At 53.4% G+C, this 20873-nt stretch overlaps 2 protein-coding genes across 3 annotated transcripts; both read left to right on the top strand.

The window, feature by feature from the left end:
• Positions 1-236: 236 nt before the first annotated feature.
• SLC44A4 (solute carrier family 44 member 4) lies at positions 237-16721 on the top strand. The gene is made up of 21 exons (XM_073005884.1): positions 237-333; positions 2176-2224; positions 3123-3196; positions 3322-3400; positions 4537-4636; positions 4719-4844; positions 5045-5105; positions 8319-8406; positions 8483-8566; positions 8833-9068; positions 9177-9276; positions 9937-10034; positions 10322-10419; positions 13765-14018; positions 14107-14201; positions 14301-14404; positions 14514-14587; positions 14822-14892; positions 14992-15086; positions 15168-15252; positions 16165-16721. The coding sequence occupies exons 1-21, from the start codon at positions 294-296 to the stop codon at positions 16284-16286; spliced, it is 2133 nt and encodes a 710-aa protein (XP_072861985.1). The 5' UTR covers positions 237-293; the 3' UTR covers positions 16287-16721.
• Positions 16722-17022: 301 nt separating this feature from the next.
• Positions 17023-20666, top strand: NEU1 (neuraminidase 1). 2 transcript variants are annotated; one of them, XM_007973077.3, is made up of 6 exons: positions 17023-17265; positions 17687-17879; positions 18426-18688; positions 19249-19431; positions 19606-19828; positions 19925-20666. In XM_007973077.3, the coding sequence occupies exons 1-6, from the start codon at positions 17104-17106 to the stop codon at positions 20149-20151; spliced, it is 1251 nt and encodes a 416-aa protein (XP_007971268.1). In that variant the 5' UTR covers positions 17023-17103; the 3' UTR covers positions 20152-20666. The 2 variants fall into 2 exon arrangements, with proteins under 2 accessions (XP_007971268.1, XP_007971269.1); XM_007973078.3 differs by lacking the exon at positions 18426-18688 and having other exon boundaries at positions 17687-17812.
• The last annotated feature ends 207 nt before the right edge of the window (positions 20667-20873 follow it).

Below are 20873 nucleotides of genomic sequence, written 5' to 3'. Positions count from 1 at the left end.
GCAGGAGCGTGTTGTGAGTGTACGGCAGTTAAGGTAGTTTGTGAGATTATAAAGTGTTTTCTTATCAGAGCATGCCAGGTCGTTCACTGTGGTCCGTAGTGCCCCCGGGAAATAGCCCTGAGCCCCAGTCCCAGGCTCCAGCTCCCCAACCCACTGGGCAAAAGTTGAGAAGAAGGAACTAGAGTGTGTCAGGGACCACAGGCAGGGGTGGGGCTGTGACGTGTAGGAGGGCGGGACAGGCAGCAGGTGAGTCGCCAGGTCTCCAGGGCTCCAATCACTCTGGAGACTGAACCATGGGGGGAAAACAGTGGGACAAGGATGATGAAGCCTATGGTGAGACCCGGGCAAGGCCCAGGACCCTGTGGAGGGGGGAGAGGACGGGTGCTATGGGAATGGTGGCTAGGGCTGGCTCCAGGGAGAGGAACTAAGGAGAGTCCTGTGTCCCTGAGGGGAGGGCCCGGGAACCGGGAGCCATGGAGGGAGGGAGTCAGGATCCTGGGAGGAGGATGGGGCTTGGGGGCTGGGGCTGTTGCTGGAGAGCCCGTGGGGAGTGAAGCTAGGTGCTTCTGAGGAGTTGGGGCTGAGATCCTTGGGAGGAGGGAGAGATTTCAGGCCTGGACTCTGGGTCCCTAAGGGCAGGGCCCTAGGAAACAAAGCCGAGATGAAAGGTGGCAGGTTGGGGCCCTGAGCAGAATGGGGCTGGAGGCTGGGAGTGTACTGTGCTGCAGAGCCTGGGTGAGGCTAGGGTCCCTGTAAGGAGGAGGAGGTTCAGCCTGGAGTCTGGGTCCCTGACGGGGAAAGCTGCTTGTAGCCTGCTGGCTCCCTTAAGGAGTCAGGGGACCCTGAGTGGGCTGGTATCCACCTGCCAGGCTCTCCCGGAGAAGTGGCAGAGGGAGTGGGTTCTGCTGGGCGTCCCTGTGAGGGGTTGGGGTGAAGGTCTTTGTGGAAAGGGGGCTGGGGTCCTGCCTAGGGGTCTCTGTGAGGAGCTAGGAGCAGGAGCTGGTCTTGGAGTACTTTGAGGAATAGGGACAGGGCCCCTGGGGTTCCTGTGAAGGGTGAGGCCTGAGGGGAGAAACGGCAGGGAGCCTGTTTCCAGAATCTTCGAGGAAAAGGGGCTGGAGTTCTGAGGAGAGAAGGAGCTAGGGGCCGGCGTCCAGATCCCCATGGGCAGCAAAGGCTGGGGACTCACCTGCAGAGTTTCTGCTCTGAAGGGGAAGGAACCCACATGAGGGACCTTCTCGAGGAGAGGCTTGAATCCCTTAGGGCCATAGGGGAGTGGGCAGTGAGGACTCCCGAGTAGACTTCCTGGAACGGCTTCAGGTCAATCATTGTCCATAAGTCATGGAGGGACAGAGTCCAGGGCACCTGGGGAGAGCAGACCCCACCCGCCCCTTCCCAGACTCCTGCCCAACCCTCGGCCCTCCCTCCTCAGTGCCCATAAGGAACCCTGACTGCCTGGCCCTCCTCCTCCGTGTGTGTGTACTCAGGGAGGACCAGGAACTCAACGTGCCTGCAATCTCTGTAGCCGGGCTCAGGTGTCACTCTGACTGCTGGCCCAGAGCCTGGAGCATACTGTGGCCAGAGGACTGAGGTCCCACTGGAGTGAGGATGTACAGGGCTGCTTCCCTCCCCAGGCCCTGCTGGGGTTGACACCTTTGCCTCCAGTTTCTTTCCCCATAGCCTTGAGCCAGAGTGTAAGGCAGGGCCTGGGACAGATGTGAGAAGAAACTATGACCTCCCTGAGGGGACTGTGGGTCTGTGTGGTCCCCATGGAGGGATTAGGGAGGAGAGAGGGATGAGAATGAGGGTGTGAGAGCCACTGGGAGTCCCACATCCCAGCTAAAGGGAGACTCAGGAGAACCATGCGAGGGTAGGGCAGGGGACCAAGGCCATTTCCCAGACTGACTGCCTTGAGATGTGAGCCGGAAACTATAAAGGCCTTCCTTCCCCTCCCCGTGGCCGCCTGGGTGGAGTTCCCAGGGAGCTGCTGAGCTGCTGACCAGGCCTGGATCCTACCTTTCCTACTCCCCAGTTTTCCCCTCCTGCAAGTCCTGCTCTAGCCCATCTCCCTCCAAACACCTGAGGCCTGGGTAGGATCCTGGGGCTAGGAGGACTCAGCAGGACAAGATATGCAGAGAGAGACTCACTCTCCACACCTCTTCCCATGTCCCTCAGGGAAGCCAGTCAAATACGACCCCTCCTTTCGAGGCCCCATCAAGAACAGGTGAGCTCTGGGTACTGCTCTGGGGGCTGGCAGGGGTGGTGGGTGCAGTGTGGAATCCAATATCTGCTTTGTATTTGCTAAAATATTAGTAAGAAATTTGTGAAAAAGACGAACTCCTGCCCCAGGCGGGTGGTGCCCTGGGGGGATTGTTGTGTCTGGAGCAGGCATCCAGGACTTCCCAGTTCCGGGGCATGTTCTGTTTCTTAAGTGCGGGCTTCACAGGTGGGAGGACTCACCCCGCTGAGCCCTTGAGAGCTGTGTGCTTTCCTGTCTTTTGCTTCAGAAGAAAGTTTACCCACCCAGAAAAAAGTTTTCTTTCTTTTTGTGTTTTGGAGATGGGGGTTCACTGCAGCCTCAAACTCCTGTGCTCAAGTGATCCACCTGCCCTAGCCTTCTGAGTAGCTGGGACTACAGGCATGCACCATCACACCAGGCTAATTTCTCTGAGATGGGAATCTCATTATGTTGCCCAGGCTGGTCTCAAACTCCTGGCCTCAAGTGATTCCCCTGCCTTAGCCTCCTAAGTAGCTGGGATTACAGTCATGAGCCAATGTGCCTGGCTAGGTTTTCTAAATAAAATAATATATTTTTTAAAACTTAGCTGGGCAGTAGTGGCACATACCTGTAATCCCAGCTACTTGGGAGGCTAAGGCAGGAGAATCGCTTGAACCCAGGAGGCAGAGGTTGCAGTGAGTCAAGATCGTGCCACTGCACTCCAGTCTGTGTGACAGAGTGAGACCCTGTCTCAAAATAAAAAAATTAAAGCAATAAAAAATAAAAATAAAGCCTACTGATGCCCACGCTGCAGCATCCCCCAACTCTCTAACCCTTGACCCCTCCAGACCATAAGCCCCACCTCCCCAAGTCTCCTTAGCTCAGCCTCCCATTTCTCTCTCAGAAGCTGTACAGATGTCATCTGCTGCGTCCTCTTCCTGCTCTTCATTCTAGGTTACATCGTGGTGGGGATTGTGGGTGAGTTTCCAGCTGCTCAGAGCCGGGGCAGTGGGCGAGGGACAGTAACCCAGGGAGGGACCATTCCTATAATCGCCCCACTAAGTCCCTGCCCTCCAATGACTCATCTGTGCCTCTGTCTGCAGCCTGGTTGTATGGAGACCCGCGGCAAGTCCTCTACCCCAGGAACTCTACCGGGGCCTACTGTGGCATGGGGGAAAACAAGTGAGTACAAAGGCGAGAAGAGGAGGGCAGGAGCGAGGTCAGGTGGGGTGGGCAGGAGACACCCCCCCGCCAACTCAGGCTCCAGACCTGTCCGTGCTCTTCCACAGCCATTCCCTGCTGTCCCCACCCCACCTCGGTCTCCCTGAATCTGACCACTCCAGGTCACGTTGAGAACCACTGCAGGACAGTTAGCTTCTTGAGTCCCCCCAGAATGGGAGGCAGTGGAGAGTCGTGTTAAGTGTATGAGTTTTACCGTTCAGAGACTGGTGTCTGGATCCCCAACTGGACCAACTTTTGGTTGCGTGGCCTTGGGCAAGTTACTCAAGCTTTGATTTCCTTATCTGAAATTCAAGGAGAATTCCATAAACAATGCCAAGAGTCCTCACCTGCAGATGTCCAATAAGTAATAAAACCTCTAATATGTGTATAGCATTTACTATGTTCCAGGAAGGCAGTAAACTTTACACACACACGCTCATTGAAATCTCATGAGGTAGGCACTATTCTTTTCTTTTTTTTTTTTTTTTTTTTGAGACGTAGTCTCACTCTGTCGCCCAGGCTGGAGTGCAGTGGCATGATCTCGGCTCACTGCAAGCTCTGCCTCACGGGTTCACACCCTTCTCCTGCCTCAGCCTCCCAAGTAGCTGGGACTACCAGCGCCCACTACCATGCCCGGCTAATTTTTTTGTATTTTTAGTAGAGACAGGGTTTCACCGTGTCAGCCAGGACAGGATGGTCTCGATCTCCTGACCTCGTGATCTGCCCACCTCGGCCTCCCAAAGTGCTGGGATTACAAGCGTGAGCCACTGTGCCTGGCCCACTATTCTTTTAGATGGAGTAGAACCAAGACCGAGAACAAGTGACTTGCTCAAGATCATAAAGATGATATGAAGTCATGGAGCTCCAAGTTCATGCTCTGAGCCATTTGTCAGCTGCTGCAATGCTGACTTACCCTGAGAGATCTTCTAGGCGTCTCCCTACCTCCCCAGCTGAGCTAGGGCCAGGAGCTGGGGGATGACTGGTCTGGGCCACGCTGGACTGGGCCCACTGTATTCTTGAGAAATCACCCTAGTGGTCCCTCCCCTCCCCCAACACCTGACCAGGCCCTGATGCACACGGTCCCTCCCTTCCCACAGAGATAAGCCGTATCTCCTGTACTTCAACATCTTCAGCTGCATCCTATCCACCAACATCATCTCAGTGGCTGAGAATGGCTTACAGTGCCCCACGCCCCAGGTCAGAGCCTGGGACCTGCCTCTGCCCCAGATCTCACCCAGGGTCTCAGGTTCCAGCCCCTTAGCATTCTCTCTGCGCCCAGGTGTGTGTGTCCTCCTGCCCGGAGGCCCCATGGACTGTGGAAAAAAACCAGTTCTCGCAGACTGTTGGGGAAGTCTTCTATACAAAAAACAGGAACTTTTGTCTGCCAGGGGTACCCTGGAATATGGTGACTATTGCCCCTAACCTCATCACTGTCGCCCAGGAGGGCTCAGGGTGGGTGCAAGTGGGAGGGGGAGTTGGGTAGATGATCACCAGGTTGGCTCTCCTGGGGCGTGGGGATAGGCTGAGCCCCATGGTGGTGGTGAGGGGACCCGCTTCTTCATCCTGCTCTGTGTCTGTGTGTCTGTCCTTTCACTCCTGACACAGATGGTGATCACAAGCCTACAACAGGAACTCTGCCCCAGTTTCCTCCTCCCCTCTGCTCCAGGTGAGAAGCACAAATTCCTTCCTCAGACATCATCTAGTACAATGTTTTCTTTTTTTTTTTTTTTTTTTTTTTTTGAGACGGAATCTTGGTCTGTCGCCCAGGCTGGAGTGCAGTGGCATGATCTCGGCTCACTGCAACCTCCGGCTCACTGCAAGCTCCTCCTCCCGGGTTCACGCCATTCTCCTGCCTCAGCCTCCTGAGTAGCTGGAACTACAGGCGCCCGCCACCACGCCCGGCTAATTTTTTTGTATTTTTAGTAGAGACAGGGTTTCACCATGTTAGCCAGGATGGTCTCAATCTCCCGACCTCATGATCCACCTGCATCGGCCTCCCAAAGTGCTGGGATTACAGGTGTGAGCCACCGCGCCCAGCCTAGCCCAATGTTTTCATTGCTTGAATGAAGAAACCAGGCCCAGAGAGAATGAAGTCACATAGCTTGTTGGTGGTAAAATTGGAATTAGCATCAGGTCTTCATTTTTATCTGTTATGTGGCCTTGCAGTCAGACCATCAGTGTTTTGGGGAACTACTATGTGCCAGGTGCTGGGGACAGAGGCAGGGATAACAACTGGTCCCTGCTTCAGCTACATTCTAGGTGAAGAGATCAGAGTTATTCACAAAGAGACTGTATGAAAATCTCATGAAAACATACATAGGTGAATCTACACACTTTTTTTTTTTAGACAGAGTCTTCCTCTGTCGCCCAGGCTGGAGTGCAGTGGTGTGATCTCGGCTCACCGCAACCCCCGCCTCCCAGGTTCAAGCAATTTTCCTGCCTCGGCCTCCCGACTAGCTGGGATTACAGCACAAGGTGCCTGCCACCACGCCCGGCTAATTTTTATTTTTATTTTATTTATTAAATTTATTTATTAAATTTGTATTTTTAGTGGAGACAAGGTTTCACTATCTTGGCTAAGCTGGTCTTAAACTCCTGACCTCGTGATCCACCCACCTCGGCCTCCCAAAGTGCTAGGATTACAGGCACAAGCCACCACGCCCGGCCTGCACACTTATTATTTTTATATATGCACAGGGAAAAGGCTAGAAGGATATTTGTTCAAATGTTATAAGTGAACGTGGCTGGGTGGTAGGATCACAGTTGAACGTTTTTTCTTTTACAGTATGCTCTTCTTTCTAATAGCAAACGTCTTTTTTTCTTTTTTTAAGAGATGAGGTCTTGCTATGTTGCCCAGGCTGGTCTTGAACTCCCGGACTCAAGCAATCCTCCCACCTCAGCCTCCCAAAGTGCTGGGATTACAGACATGAGCCCTGACACACAGTTGCAAATGTCATTTTTAATATAAAACATTTTTTTAGGCCAGGCATGGTGACTCCCACCTGTAATCCTAGCACTTTGGGAGGCTGAGGCAGGCAGATCACCTAAGGTCAGGAGTTCGAGACCAGCCTGGCCAACATGGCAAAACCCCATCTCTACCAAAAATACAAAAATTAGCTAGGCATGGTGGCATGCACCTATTATCCCAGCTACTTGGGAGGCTGAGGCAGGAGAATTGCTTGAAACCAGGAAGCAGAGGTTGCAGTGAGCCAAGATCGCACCACTGCACTCCAGCCTTGGTGACAGAGTGAGACTCCATCTCAAAAAAAACAAAATTTTTAGGCCGGGAGTGGTGGCTCACACCTGTAATCCCAGCACTTTGGGAGGCCAAGGCAGGCAGATCACAAGGTCAGGAGTTCGAGACTAGCCTGGCCAACATGGTGAAACCCCGTGTCTATTAAAAATACAAAAATTAGCCAGGCATGATGGTGGGCACCTGAAATCCCAGCTACTCTGGAGGTTGAGGCAGGAGAATCGTTTGAACCCAGAGGTGGAGGTTACAGTGAGCCAAGATGGTGCGACTGCACTCCAGCCTGGGCAACAGTGAGACTCCATCTCAAAAAAAAAAAACCATTTTTTAAAACAATTTATAGCATAAGATAAGATATCCAGTTATCAATTTAAGTACAATAAGGAGTATCTCAAGTGAATGCTTCAAAGTCACGTAGATCTGAATATAAATTCTAGTACTTTCCAGCCCTATGGTCTTGACCCAACTAGGCAACCTCTCTGAACCTTGTTTCCTCATCTTTAGAATGTAAATGACAGTGAGGTGCGGTGGCTCACGCCTGTAGTCCCAACTGTTCAGGAGGCTAAGGCAGGAGGATCACTTGAGTCCTGGAGTTTGAGGTCACAGTGAGCTATGATTGCGCCACTGCACTGCAGCCTGGGCAATAGAGTGAGAGACCCTGTCTCTAAACAAATAAATGGGCTAAATGAGGTGACTTATACCTGTAATCCCAACACTTTGGGGGGCTGAGGTGGGAGGACTGCTTGAGCCCAGGAGTTCAAGGCCAGCCTAGGCAACATAGCAAAACCCCATCTGTAGAAAAAACTTTAAAAGTAGCCAAGTGTGGTGGTGCGCATCTGCAGTCCCAGTTGCTTGGGAGGCTACGTGGGGAGGATCGCTTGAGCCCAGGAGTTTGATGTTGCAGTAAACTATGATCATGCACCTGCACTCTAGCCTGGGTGACAGAGCCAGACCCTGACAAATAAATAAATAAATAACAAAGCAAGCCTGCCTGGCAAAGTTGTTGCAAGGATGGCAGTAAGTGGCTCTGTAGGCACATAACAGGTGCCAAAGGAGGTAGGGATAAGGTCAGAAGGCTTCCGGGAGGAGGTGAGATGCAGCTGGATTTGAACAGGGAGTCATGGATGGGATTTCTGGTGGAAAGAGAGCCCTGAGAGAGAGGCACAGTAAGAGCAAAGGTATAGAGTAGAAGGGAACATGGGCTGGATTTGGACAGCAGAGCCTGGAAGGCTGGCCAGGGAGTGCGGACGCTGTCTCTGGGGCAGAGCCTCTGGAGATGTCTGAGTCACAAAGGGACCCAGAGCCCTGGAGTGACGAAGTCCAGGCCTTGCCACGGTCTCCCTGGCACTCCACTTGGGTGGAGGGCGGATGGAAGGCTGACAGGGTGTTCTAAGAGTTGAGGCCAGCGGAGAGGAGGGTCCAAACCAAGGCAGCAATAGGGAGGGGAGGCAGGGGATGGACTGGGCTCCACAGGGCAGAAGCCCATTTGTGAAATCAAAAGCAGCCCACTGAGGGACAAAAAGTCCATCACCCTTCCCTCCCCTAAGGGCACTGTGGACTGGGAGGGGGCCAGAGACCTTCCAGGCAGAGCTCCCGGCCCCGACCCAGCAGCCCGGCTCTCCCTTCTAGCTCTGGGGCGCTGCTTCCCATGGACCAACGTCACTCTACCAGAGCTCCCAGGGATCACCAATGACACCACCATAGCGCAGGGGATCAGGTAGGCACCTCCCTCCCCCACATCCTGGCCACACCCCTTCCACCCACAGCCCCGTCTGACTCTGTCTCCCCAACAGCGGTCTTATTGACAGCCTCAATGCCCGAGACATCAGTGTTAAGATCTTTGAAGATTTTGCCCAGTCCTGGTATTGGATTCTTGTGTGAGTCACCAGATTCCCCTTCTCTCGTGTCCTTGCCTTCTCCCTCCCTGATCCTCTATCCCCTCGCCCAATGTCTGAAACACAGGCTTTGGACAGAGGAGGAGGAGCCAGAGCTCAGAATGGATTCCAAAACCAACAGGATTTATAAGGGAAAGAGGCCTAATCTGGGGACGTTGGGTGGTGTGTGGCAAGGCAGGGGGAGTCTCTGAAAGGGGAAAGATTTGAGGGACTAGGGCTGAACCTCACTGTCCTCACCCTGCCTACAGAGCCCTGGGAGTGGCTCTGGTCTTGAGCCTACTGTTTATCTTGCTTCTGCGCCTGGTGGCCGGGCCCCTGGTGCTGGTGCTGATCCTGGGGGTCCTGGGCGTGCTGGCATACGGCATCTACTACAGCTGGGAGGAGTACCGAGTGCTGCGGGACAAGGGCGCCTCCATCTCCCAGCTGGGTTTCACCACCAACCTCAGTGCCTACCAGAGCGTGCAGGAGACCTGGCTGGCCGCCCGTGAGTGTCCTGCCCACCCCCAAGCCACCAGCTGCCCAAGGACTGCCCTGGGCCATGCCCGGCCCCAGCCCTGGCCCTGATCTAGGTCTGTCTGCCCGTCCCCTGCAGTGATCGTGCTGGTGGTGCTTGAAGCCATCCTGCTGCTGGTGCTCATCTTCCTGCGGCAGCGGATTCGTATTGCCATCGCCCTCCTGAAGGAGGCCAGCAAGTTAGGGCCTGCCTGGGAGGGACACGGGGCTGAGGACAGCGTGGACCCAGGACGGGGGGTGCTAGAGAGGTGGCAGGGAGCCTCAGAGGAGAAGGCAGGAATAGCACAGTGGTGAACACTGCTGTGGCTTTGCCTCTCTAAGCCTCTGCTTCCCCATCTGTAAAATGGGGGTAACAATAGTTCCTGCCTTCCAGGGTTGTCGTGAGGATTAAATGAGTGCCTGGAACATGACATAGGCCTTCTAGAGGGGTTGGTGGGAGTGGTGGTGGCTGAGTGGAATGGCAGGAATCCAGGCCAGGAGGGGCAGCAGCTTGCTCCTGACCAGGAACTGCCACACATACCTGCCAAGGGATCACACTTGGGGGTGATCTTCCCTTACTCCACCTGAAGCTGCCCCAGATGGTTTCTCTGTGAATCTAGTTTCCTCTAAGGGTCCTGTGAGCCTGATTTATTCAGTTCTGTTTATCCAGTGAGCACCTACAGTGTGCCTAGCCCTGCACCAGGCCCTGAGGACACAGATATGAAAGACAATGTCACTGCCCCTGTTGGTCCCACCCTGGGGGAGTGGGGCAGGCCCCAGCGAGGGCAGAGATGGGGTCAGCCCCTTGAGAAGATGGACAGCTGGGGCAGTGACAGTGAACAGCTCTTGTTTCCCTGCAGGGCTGTGGGACAGATGATGTCTACCATGTTCTACCCGCTGGTCACCTTTGTCCTCCTCCTCATCTGCATTGCCTACTGGGTCATGACTGCTCTGTATCCTCTGCCCATGCAGCCAGCCACTCTTGGAGTCCTGGAGGGTGATGGAAAACAAAGCAATACTTGCCCCATACAGTGCCTTGGTGTCACTGGAAGAGGTGCCCCTTTCTCTGGGCAGACACAGCAGCACTGTGCCTGAACAGAGTTGAAAGGGTACACACAGGCTGAATTTCAGTCCTCTCTGTGCAGCAAAAGATCTGCACAAGCACCTAGGAACAGGTCCCTAAGGAGTGAGTGGTCTGTGGAGACCTCGTGTGACCATGCTTTCCTTGACTCCCCTCTGGGTACCTGGCTACATCAGGGCAACCCCAGTATGTGCTCTGGGCATCCAACATCAGTTCCCCCGGCTGTGAGAAAGTGTCAATAAATACATCATGCAACCCCATGGTAAGAGAAAGCGGGGGACATGGAGGCAGGACTGGTAGGGCTGAGGGGCCGTAGGGACCACATTCCTCATTGTACAGAGAAGACTGAGACCACAGAGGGCAATAAACTCATGCAAGGTCACACACCCAACTCCCAGCAGCACTAGAAGAAACCAGTTCCCAGAATACCTGGTATTCCTGTTGAGCCGTCCATCATGTGGGGAGGGAAACTGAGGCTGGGAGAGACAGCCCTGGATACCAGGACTTACTCCACCCCTCCCCAGGACATTCCTCTGACTTAAGGACCATTAACCCACTTCACCCTCTGAGTCTCAGCCTACTCCTGTCTGTTTGTTTGTTTGTTTTAAGACAGGGTCTTACTCTGTTGCCCAGGCTGGAGTACAGCAGTGCAGTCTCAGCTCACTGCAACCTCCATCCCCCAGGCTCAAGCAATCCTCCCACCTCAGTCTCCTGAGTAGCTGGGACTACTAGCGTGTGACACCACGCCAGGCTAATTTTTTTTTTTTTTTTTTTTGAAATGGAGTCTCGCTCTGTCGCCCAGGCTGGAGTGCAGTGGCGCAATCTCAGCTCACTGCAAGCTCCGCCTCCCGGGTTCCCGCCATTCTCCTGCCTCAGCCTCCCGAGTAGCTGGGACTGCAGGTACCCACCACCACCCCCGGCTAATTTTTGAATTTTTTAGTAGAGACAGGGTTTCACCGTATTAGCCAGGATGGTCTCGATCTCCTGACCTCATGATCCACCCACCTCGGCCTCCCAAAGTGCTGGGATTACAGGCGTGACCACCGTGCCCGGCCACGCCAGGCTAATTTTAAGCTTTTTGTAGAGGCAAGGTCTTGCTGTGTTGCCCAGGCTGGTCTTGATCTCCTGGGGTTGCCCCGATGTAGTCAGGTACCCAAGCGATACTCTGGCTTAACCTCCCAAAGTACTGGGATTATAAGAGTGAGCCGCCACATGCCCCACTCCTCTGTAAGATGGGGACAATTACAATAGCCATCCCTGGGGCGGCTGAGAAGATGAAATTACTTTGGGCACATAAAGTGCTTAGTACTATGCCTGGCACCTGATAAGAGCTCAATAACAGGTTGGATTGTATTGTATTGTTAAGTCTTCCTCCCTTGGAACACAGAGCCCTAGGTAGTAGCTAGGTGGGACTCCCTGGGGGGAACCCGGGACAGAAGCTGCTTCCAAAACTCTCTCTGAGGTTTCCCGGGAGTGGCGCTGGGTTGCTGGGAATTTACTCTTCTCAAACCTGCCATGTCTTCACCTCGTCTGAGCTGGAAACATGAGCTGTGCTGCAGGCATTAGCCTCACTCCTATTAAAAAGGGGAGGTTTGGCCGGGCGCGATGGCTCACACCTGTATTCCCAGCACTTTGGGAGGCCGAGGCAGGCGGATCGCCTGAGATCAGGAGTTTGAGACCAGTCTGGCCAACATGGTGAAACCCTGCCTCTACTAAAAGTACAAAAATTAGAAGGGCGTGGTAGCAGGCACCTGTAACCCCAGCTACTTAGGAGGCTGAGGCAGAAGAATTGCTTGAACCCGGGAGGCGGAGGTTGCAGTGAGCTGAGATCACGCCATTGCACTCCAGGCTGGGCAGTGAGACTCTCTGTCTCAAAAAAAAAAAAAAAAGGGGGGGAGGTTTATTTACATGTACAGAGGACCCACTATGTGCCAGGCCACTGGGTAGACAAAGCCCAAAATGATGTGGTTCTTTTTCTTTTTTAACGAAAAAAAAGGCTGTTACCCAGGCTGAAGTGCATTTATGCAATCATGGCTCACTGCAGCCTTGTCTCCCAGGCTCAAGTGATCTTCTCACCTCAGTCTCCCAAGTAGCCGGGACTACAAACGAGTGCCACCATGCCCGGCTAATTTTTTTTTTTTTTTAAGAGATGGGGTTTCACTATGTTGCCCAGGCTGGTCTCGAACAACTGGGCTCAAGCAATTTGCCTGCTTCAGCCTCCAGAAGTGTTGGGATTACAGGCGTGCGCAACTGTGCTGGGTATGACATGAGTGTTGTTTTCAACTTGCTTGTGATCTAGCAGTAAAGACTGACAGAAGGCCGGGCATGGTGGCTCACGCTTGTAATCCCAGCACTTTGGGAGGCCGAGGCAGGTGGATCATGAGGTCCGGAGTTCAAGACCAGCCTGGCCAATATGGTGACAGAGTGAGACTCCATCTCAAAAAAGAAAAAAAAAATTTTTTTGATTAGCCAGGCATGGTGGCGCACACCTGCAGTCCCAGCTACTCGAGAGGTTGAGGCAGGAGCATTGTTTGAACAGGGGAGGCAGAGGTTGCAGTGAGCTGAGATTGAGCCACTGCACTCCATTCTGGGCAACAGACTGAGACCCTGTCTCAAAAAAAAATTTTCTTGGTTATATTTGCTATAAAAGGTTGTTTTTTAATTTGTGACTTTTTACTTTTTATTATGGGAATTTTGAAATATATGCAAAAGTAGAGATGATAGCAGAGTCAGTCCCTGTACCCAGATTCCACAACCCTCAACTTTCTACTATTCTTATTTCATCTATATCCTCACCCATATATATATATATATATATATTTTTTTTTTTTTTTTTTTGAGACGGAGTGTTTCTCGTCTCCCAGGCTGGAATGCAGTGGCGTGATCTCGGCTCACTGCAACCTTTGCCACCTAGGTTCAAGCGATTCTCCTGCCTCAGCCTCCTGAATAGGTGGGATTATAGGCGTCTGCCACCATGCCCGGCTAATTTTTTGTATTTTCAGTAGAGATGCGGTTTCACCATGTTGGCGAAGCTAGTCTTGAACTCCTGACCTCAGGTGATATGCCCGCTTTGGCCTCCCAAAGTGCTGAGATTACAGGCTTGAGCCACCATGCCCACCTTGTTAATTTTTTTTTCCGGAGACTTTTAAGGCAAATTCTGGACATCATGCCATTTCGCCTGTACATACATCGGGATGGATCTCAACAGATAAGAACTGTTTAAAAGCATAGCCACTATATCATTATCACATCTCACAAAATTAACAATAATTCCTTAATATCATCAAATACCCAGCCTGTTCTATCTGCTGGAAAGGGTTTTGGTAGACGTTGCAGAGGCTGCTCTGGAAGAGGAATACTGAGTGAGTGCCTTCCCCTGTGATTGAGACTGAGGGAGCTGATTATGTTTATGCTATAGGCAGAGCAAACTGACTTTGAGCCTAGAGATGGAACTCTCAGACAGAACTTGACTCCCGCAGTTCAGAGAAGCTGCTACTTCCCACCTGTCAACTTTGGGAGGGGCAGAAGCTACTGGGAATGGGACACCCAGGCTCCATACTGAGGTGCCTGAAGCCTGAGCCTACTCTATCTCCGTCTACCCTCCCAGGACCAGCCTGTGAACTCCTCGTGCCCAGGGCTGATGTGCGTCTTCCAGGGCTACTCATCCAAAGGCCTAGTCCAACGTTCTCTCTTCAACTTGCAAATCTATGGGGTCCTGGGGCTCTTCTGGACCCTTAACTGGGTACTGGCCCTGGGCCAGTGTGTCCTGGCCGGAGCCTTTGCCTCTTTCTACTGGGCCTTCCACAAGCCCCAGGACATCCCTACCTTCCCCCTAATCTCTGCCTTCATCCGCACACTCCGGTAAGGATGGGGCAGGGGCCTGGTCATTGTAAGCACGGGGGCCCCAGGGGTCCTGGAGCCGTCTCTGACTGCATGACACCCTCTGCAGTTACCACACCGGGTCGTTGGCATTTGGAGCCCTCATCCTGACCCTTGTGCAGATAGCCCGGGTTATCTTGGAGTATATTGACCACAAGCTGAGAGGTGAGCCTGGAGTCAGAGTAGGAGTCAGGAGCTGGGGAAGGCCATTAGGGAGGGGCTGTAAGAGGCCAGTGACCAAACATGAGCTTTCCTCGCTCCCAGGAGTGCAGAACCCTGTAGCCCGCTGCATCATGTGCTGTTTCAAGTGCTGCCTCTGGTGTCTGGAAAAATTTATCAAGTTCCTAAACCGCAATGCATACATCATGGTGAGCCACACTGCAAGCAACCCTTTGTCCTGGTGCCCTTTGGTGTAGACACCCCCATCCTGGTCCAGGCAGCTCACCTTGGTAACTCTGACCTTTCCACCTCGCTCAGATCGCCATCTATGGGAAGAATTTCTGTGTCTCAGCCAAAAATGCCTTCACACTACTCATGCGAAACATTGTCAGGTTAGGCTGTTCCCCACTCCCTTTGTGGCTCCCTCCTCCGATCTCCCACGCAAGGCTGGCTTCATGGGCATGCTGTGCTTATCCGGGCCCTAGACTTGGTTTAGTGCTCTGCTCTTGCCATCTTGAAATGTGAACAATTTTCGTTTTGCACCAGTCCCCACAAATTACAAAGCCAGTTTTACTCTCAGCATTGCCAGGCTTCTCACCCTCAACCTCCCCAAACTTCTGGCACAGGGTGGTCGTCCTGGATAAAGTCACAGACCTGCTGCTGTTCTTTGGGAAGCTGCTGGTGGTCGGAGGCGTTGGTAAGGGACCAGGAGCTGTGGGGACAGAGGGTAGGTGTGCTGGGCAGCTGAAGAGGTGGCCTCAGAGGAGCAGCACTAACCCCCAGAATTATTCCACAGGGGTCCTGTCCTTCTTTTTTTTCTCCGGTCGCATCCAGGGACTGGGTAGAGACTTTAAGAGCCCCCATCTCAACTATTACTGGCTGCCCATCATGGTGAGTGACTCCCCTCTCTGCCGCTCCACCCCCAACTCCCCAAAGGAACCCTATAGCCCCAACGGGTCGTGTGTCTTCCAGACCTCCATCGTGGGGGCCTACGTCATCGCCAGTGGCTTCTTCAGCGTTTTCGGCATGTGTGTGGACACGCTCTTCCTCTGCTTCCGTGAGTGACACCCCCAGCCACCTGTCCCCAACCTCAAAGTACTGAGCCATTCAAGCATTTTTTTGGAGATGTGGTGCTTCTAGAAACAGTTCCTTCGTGAGCTAAACGAACCAGAGGGAGCTTCTTGTGACATCCTGAGGCCAGGAGTTCAGGGAAGAAGGGAGAGAGTGAGCCCCCAGGCCAGTAGGCTCTCCAAAGAAGGAGTATTCTGATGGAGAGGTCTCTGCTATCTTCCCTAGGAAATCTCGGGTAGAAGTTAGCCATTAGAGGCCAGGTGCGGTGGCTCACTCCTGTAATCCCAGCACTTTGGGAGGCCGAGGTGGGCAGATCACTCTGAGGTCAGGAGTTTGAGACCAGCCTGGCCAACATGGTGAAACCTCTCTCTACTAAAAATACAAAAAATTAGCTGGGCGTGGTGGCGGGCGCCTGTAATCCCAGCCACCTGGGAGGCTGAAGCAGGAGAATCGCTTGAACTCAGGAGGCGGCGGTTGCAGCGAGCCGAGATTGTGCCACTGCACTCCAGCCTGGGCGACAGAGCAAGGCTCCATCTCAAAAAAAAAAAAAAAAAAAAAAAAAGGGTTAAAAAAAGAAAAAAAAAAAGCCATTAGAGAGACTTCCCAGCAGGTGGCTGTAGCGGCAGGGGATTTTCTTAATCTACAGCATGCATCCATTCAGGGTTTGCCAGGCTCCTCCTTAGCGACTGACACGCATTTTCCTGCTAATTCTTATCATCACTCTATGCAATATAATATTGCCGACCCCAGTTCACATGAGGAAACTGAGATTACATAACCTGCCCAGGGGTAGGGGTGGTAGTGCAGCTTGGATTCCAAACCCGGCAGGCCGCTTGCCTCCTAGTCCCCGATTTCCCGGCCCCAGGGTCCGCTCTAACCCGTCTCTGTTGCGGCTCAGTGGAAGACCTGGAGCGGAACGACGGCTCCCTGGACCGGCCCTACTACATGTCCAAGAGCCTTCTAAAGATTCTGGGCAAGAAGAACGAGGCTCCCCCGGACAACAAGAAGAGGGAGAAGTGAGAGTTCCGGCCCAGATCCAGGACTGCACCCCACCCCCACCGTCCAGCAGTGCAGCCTCACTTTGCCTTACAGGTCTCCGTTTTGTAGTAAAAAAAGGTTTTACGCCAGGCGCGGTGGCTCACGCCTGTAATCCAACACTTTGGGATGCCGAGGCGGGCGGATCACCTGAGTCAGGAGTTCGAGACCAGCCTGGCCAACATGTTGAAACCCCCGTCTCTACTAAAAATGCAAAAATTAGCCGAGCGTGGCGGCATGCACCTGTCATCCCAGCTACTCAGGAGGTTGAGGCAGGAGAATCGCTTGAACCCGGGAGGCAGAGGTTGCAGTGAGCCGAGATCGCGCCACTGCACTCCAACCTGGGTGACAGACTCCGTCTCCAAAACAAAGCAAACAAAAAAAAATAGTTTATTAAAGATATTTTGTTTTCTCCGTAAATCTGTACAGGCGGCCTTTTTTTTTCCGCGCCCGGCTCTTTAAAATCGGCCCGCCCCTGTGACGCGTCCTGGTGCCCCGGCCAATCAAAAAGCCCAATACGGATGGTGCAGGTCTCTTCTTCGCCCCAGCCAGTCCGCTTCCCGTTCGAGTCACGCACTCCGGGCCTCCAAGAGGGCCAATCGGAAGGGCAAGCTTCGAGGCGCTGCGTGATCACGTGAGAGAAGATGTGCTGCTTGAAGACCAATTAGAGTCCTGGAAGCGCGGTGGAGCCTCCAGACGGGGGCGGGCTTAAGGGTGACATCTGCGCTTTAAAGGGTCCGGGTCAGCTGACTCTCGACCCTGTGGAGTCTAGCTGCTGGAGTCACGGCAGTTTCGGGGAGAGATGACTGGGGAGCGACCCGGCACGGCGCTCCGGGGCAGACGCTGGGGGCCGTGGATTCTGGGCTTCTGGGGAGGCTGTAGGGTTCGGGTGTTTGCCACGATCTTCCTGCTGCTGTTATCTCTGGCAGACTCCTGGTCCAGGGCTGAGAACGACTTCGGTCTGGTGAGTCACCCGTCACATAGCCCTATCCCCGACCCGATCACCACGCAGGTGATCGACACCTAGTGTCCCCCGGGACGCGGGCAGCTGAACCGCCTTTCCGCGACAGGACTCTTTTCTTTCTCCCAGACCCCGTTTCCTCCGACCGCTCCCTCTCCGGGTCCCTGTCTTCCTCCTCATTCGAGCCCCTTCCTCTTTTGGGGTCCCCATCCCTCCCTGAAGGCTCCTTCTCCTCTCGTAGACCCTCCCCTGCTCCGAACCGCTAGCTTCGCTCCAAACTCTCCTTCGTGTTCCTCTTTCTTATTCTGGGACCCCAGCCCCTACTCGGGATCCCCATTAGATCCTCCCTCTCCCATCGGAACCTGAGTTCCTAAAACCCCTAAGACAAGGTTGTATTTGTTGACCCTTCCTTCTCCCATGACAGGTGCAGCCGCTGGTGACCATGGAGCAACTGCTGTGGGTGAGCGGGAGACAGATCGGCTCAGTGGACACTTTCCGCATCCCACTTATCACAGCCACTCCGCGGGGCACTCTCCTCGCCTTTGCTGAGGCAAGGAAAATGTCCTCATCCGATGAGGGGGCCAAGTTCATCGCCCTGAGGAGGTCCATGGACCAGGGTATAAAGATGCCTGGGTGAAAGAGCCGGTGCTAGGTCGGATGAGTAGGCAGCCTAATGGGCCCAAGGGCCCTGAGGATAGGGGAACTTAGAGGGTTGGTTGCCTGGGTCCCTGAAGGGTAGGGAGAAACTAACAAGGGCAAGTGTCTAGGACAGTGATCTGGAAATTGGGATCACCAAGGAGTTGGACATTCACTCAGCAAACATTTATTGGGTACCTACTATATACCTATACCAGGCACTATTTTAGGTTTAATGAATATAGCCACGAACAAAACAAAAACCTCTGCCCTCACAGGACTTAAATTCTGTTGGAAGGAGACAGACAAGCATAATAAACGAGTAAACTTTTTTGTGTGTTGCAAGGTGATAAATGCAATGGAGAAAAATAAAACAGGATAAGAGTTATAGATAGTACAAGTGTGATTGCACCCTGGGGCTGTTGGAAGGCCTGGGGTCCCTAGCAGGAGGTGGGAAATTAACGGGAAGTGGTAGAAAGGGTACCTGTGGAGTGCTCACTCTGGGTTTCTTCCTCCACTTTTTTCAGGCAGCACATGGTCTCCTACAGCGTTCATTGTCAATGATGGGGATGTCCCCGATGGGCTGAACCTTGGGGCGGTGGTGAGCGATGTTGAGACAGGAGTGGTATTTCTTTTCTACTCCCTTTGTGCTCACAAGGCCGGCTGCCAGGTGGCCTCTACCATGTTGGTTTGGAGCAAGGATGATGGTGTTTCCTGGAGCACACCCCGGAATCTCTCCCTGGATATTGGCACTGAAGTGTTTGCCCCTGGACCGGGCTCTGGTATTCAGGTCTCTGTCCTAGGAGATAGGTGGAGGGGGCTGCCTTGTGGAGAGTCTGAGGGATACCCCCAAGTGGACTCCTTTCCAAGGGGAAGATTCTCTGAAGTCAGATTTTCTGGCTTGGGTGGGATTCCTTGAAAGACAGGGCAGCCTGATAGGAACACACCATCAGGAGTAGAGGGAACTTTGCCATTGGCTTCCCATTTGGCATTGTCAACAGGACTGTGCTAGTCCATGCAATACCCTCATGCAAAGTGGAAAAAGGCACTGCCTCTTTGGACAGACACAAGCCTGTGCCGGGGTGCACAGCTTGACAGGTAAGCACAGGTTGGGCTTAAGCTCTCGTGCACCCTGTGACTGGGCCCCCGGTGCCCATATCCAGCTGTACACCCTGGAGAGCTTCTTAAACAGGGTGTGTGTTTATGGGATCCGACTGGAACCCTCAGTGAGCAAGGGCCGAACTGAAGGGGACCATACATGTGATTGCATTTGGGAAGTGGTGGGTTCCCTGTCCCTGCCTCTGAGCCTCTAGAGTCTCCTTCTGTGACACCCAGTTCCCTTTCCCACAGAAACAGCGGGAGCCACGGAAGGGACGCCTCATTGTGTGTGGCCATGGGACGCTGGAGCGGGACGGAGTCTTCTGTCTCCTCAGCGATGATCATGGTGCCTCCTGGCGCTATGGGAGTGGGGTCAGCGGCATCCCCTACGGTCAGCCCAAGCGGGAAAATGATTTCAATCCTGATGAATGCCAGGTCAGGAGTCCATGAGATGTTCCCTACCCATTTGACCCTCCCTGCCCTCCAGAGCATCAATTCGCACACAGACCCAGGGTCTGACTGCTCAGCTCAGTGCCACACACCCTTGCTCCCTTCAGGGACAGGGCATTTTGCCTGTTCCCTCCCTGAGGTCCTGTCCTCTCCCCTCAGCCCTATGAGCTCCCAGATGGCTCAGTCGTCATCAATGCCCGAAACCAGAACAACTACCACTGCCACTGCCGGATTGTCCTCCGTAGCTATGATGCCTGTGATACACTGAGGCCCCGTGATGTGACCTTCGACCCTGAGCTCGTGGACCCCGTGGTAGCTGCAGGAGCTGTAGTCACTAGCTCCGGCATTGTCTTCTTCTCCAACCCAGCACATCCAGAGTTCCGTGAGTGCCTCATGGGTGGGGTCAGCAGGGATAGCCCTGTGTCTAGATAAGGCCTGGGCAGAGACCCTCCCTTCCTGACTCTCCTGCTCTCCCCAGGAGTGAACCTGACCCTGCGCTGGAGCTTCAGCAATGGTACCTCATGGCGGAAAGAGACAGTCCAGCTATGGCCAGGCCCCAGTGGCTACTCATCCCTGGCAACCCTGGAGGGCAGCATGGATGGAGAAGAGCAGGCCCCCCAGCTCTACGTCCTGTATGAGAAAGGCCGGAACCACTACACAGAGAGCATCTCCATGGCCAAAATCAGTGTCTATGGGACGCTCTGAGCTGTGCCGCTGCCACAGGGGTATTAGGCCCAGGACTCTGCCTTCAGGACCACAGGTCTGTAGAAGGTCTGCTGGAGATGTCTGAAAGACAGTTCCATCTTCATTTAGACTCCAGTCTTGGCAAAATCACCTTCCCTTTACCAGGGAAATCACTTCCTTTAGGACTGAAAGCCAGGCATCCTCTCCCACAAAAAAGTCCTGCCCACATCCTTCCCATGTGGCCAAGTGTGTGGCCCCACCACCCTCTCTGCCCTCCCTCCCGGGACATTGATTGGTCCTGTCTTGAGCAGGGCTAGTGAGCTGTAGAATTGAATCAGTGTGAACTCAGGGAACTGGGGAAGGTTGAGCCTCCTCTTTGGTGTTGGGGTAAGATAACCGCTTTCAAGAGGGCTGGTGAAAGTCCCCAGATGGCAGGATATTTGGTTTCAGAGTAAGGACTAGGTGCACCACCCCCATTGATTATTTATCAATCAAAATATTTGTAACTTAAAATTTTTAATGAAGGATAATCAATATTTGTAGAGTCTCTATGGTTCTGTCAATGTACATCTTCATGTCTGTTTTCCTCATGTATCCTTGTGAGCCTGGGTGAGTTCTGGGGAGAGAGCTGACGTGCGTATTACCTGTGAAAATCTGACTTTGGCAAATCAAATCCTCTTTTCCTTTTGACATTCCCTCTTTTTTTGTTGTTGCTTTTTTTGAGACAGGGCTTGTTGTCACCC

Source organism: Chlorocebus sabaeus, chromosome 17, assembly GCF_047675955.1.
Source record: "Chlorocebus sabaeus isolate Y175 chromosome 17, mChlSab1.0.hap1, whole genome shotgun sequence".
In the NCBI taxonomy this organism is placed as follows: Eukaryota; Metazoa; Chordata; class Mammalia; order Primates; family Cercopithecidae; genus Chlorocebus; species Chlorocebus sabaeus.
The sequence above is the reverse complement of the archived record's forward strand: the minus strand, read 5'-3'. Positions and strand labels throughout refer to the sequence as shown.

What these genes read in the sequence shown, in the direction of transcription:
- SLC44A4 (XM_073005884.1), top strand. Translation starts at nt 294, where the DNA reads ATGGGGGGAAAACAGTGGGACAAGGATGATGAAGCCTATG. An exon ending in CAGGGGTACCCTGGAATATG is followed by an intron (nt 4,845 to 5,044) that starts GTGACTATTGCC and finishes CTCCTGACACAG; the next exon opens with ATGGTGATCACAAGCCTACA. An exon ending in TCCTGGTATTGGATTCTTGT is followed by an intron (nt 8,567 to 8,832) that starts GTGAGTCACCAG and finishes CCCTGCCTACAG; the next exon opens with AGCCCTGGGAGTGGCTCTGG.
- NEU1 (XM_007973077.3), top strand. Translation starts at nt 17,104, where the DNA reads ATGACTGGGGAGCGACCCGGCACGGCGCTCCGGGGCAGACGCTGGGGG. An exon ending in GACCGGGCTCTGGTATTCAG is followed by an intron (nt 18,689 to 19,248) that starts GTCTCTGTCCTA and finishes CCTTTCCCACAG; the next exon opens with AAACAGCGGGAGCCACGGAA. An exon ending in TCAATCCTGATGAATGCCAG is followed by an intron (nt 19,432 to 19,605) that starts GTCAGGAGTCCA and finishes CTCTCCCCTCAG; the next exon opens with CCCTATGAGCTCCCAGATGG.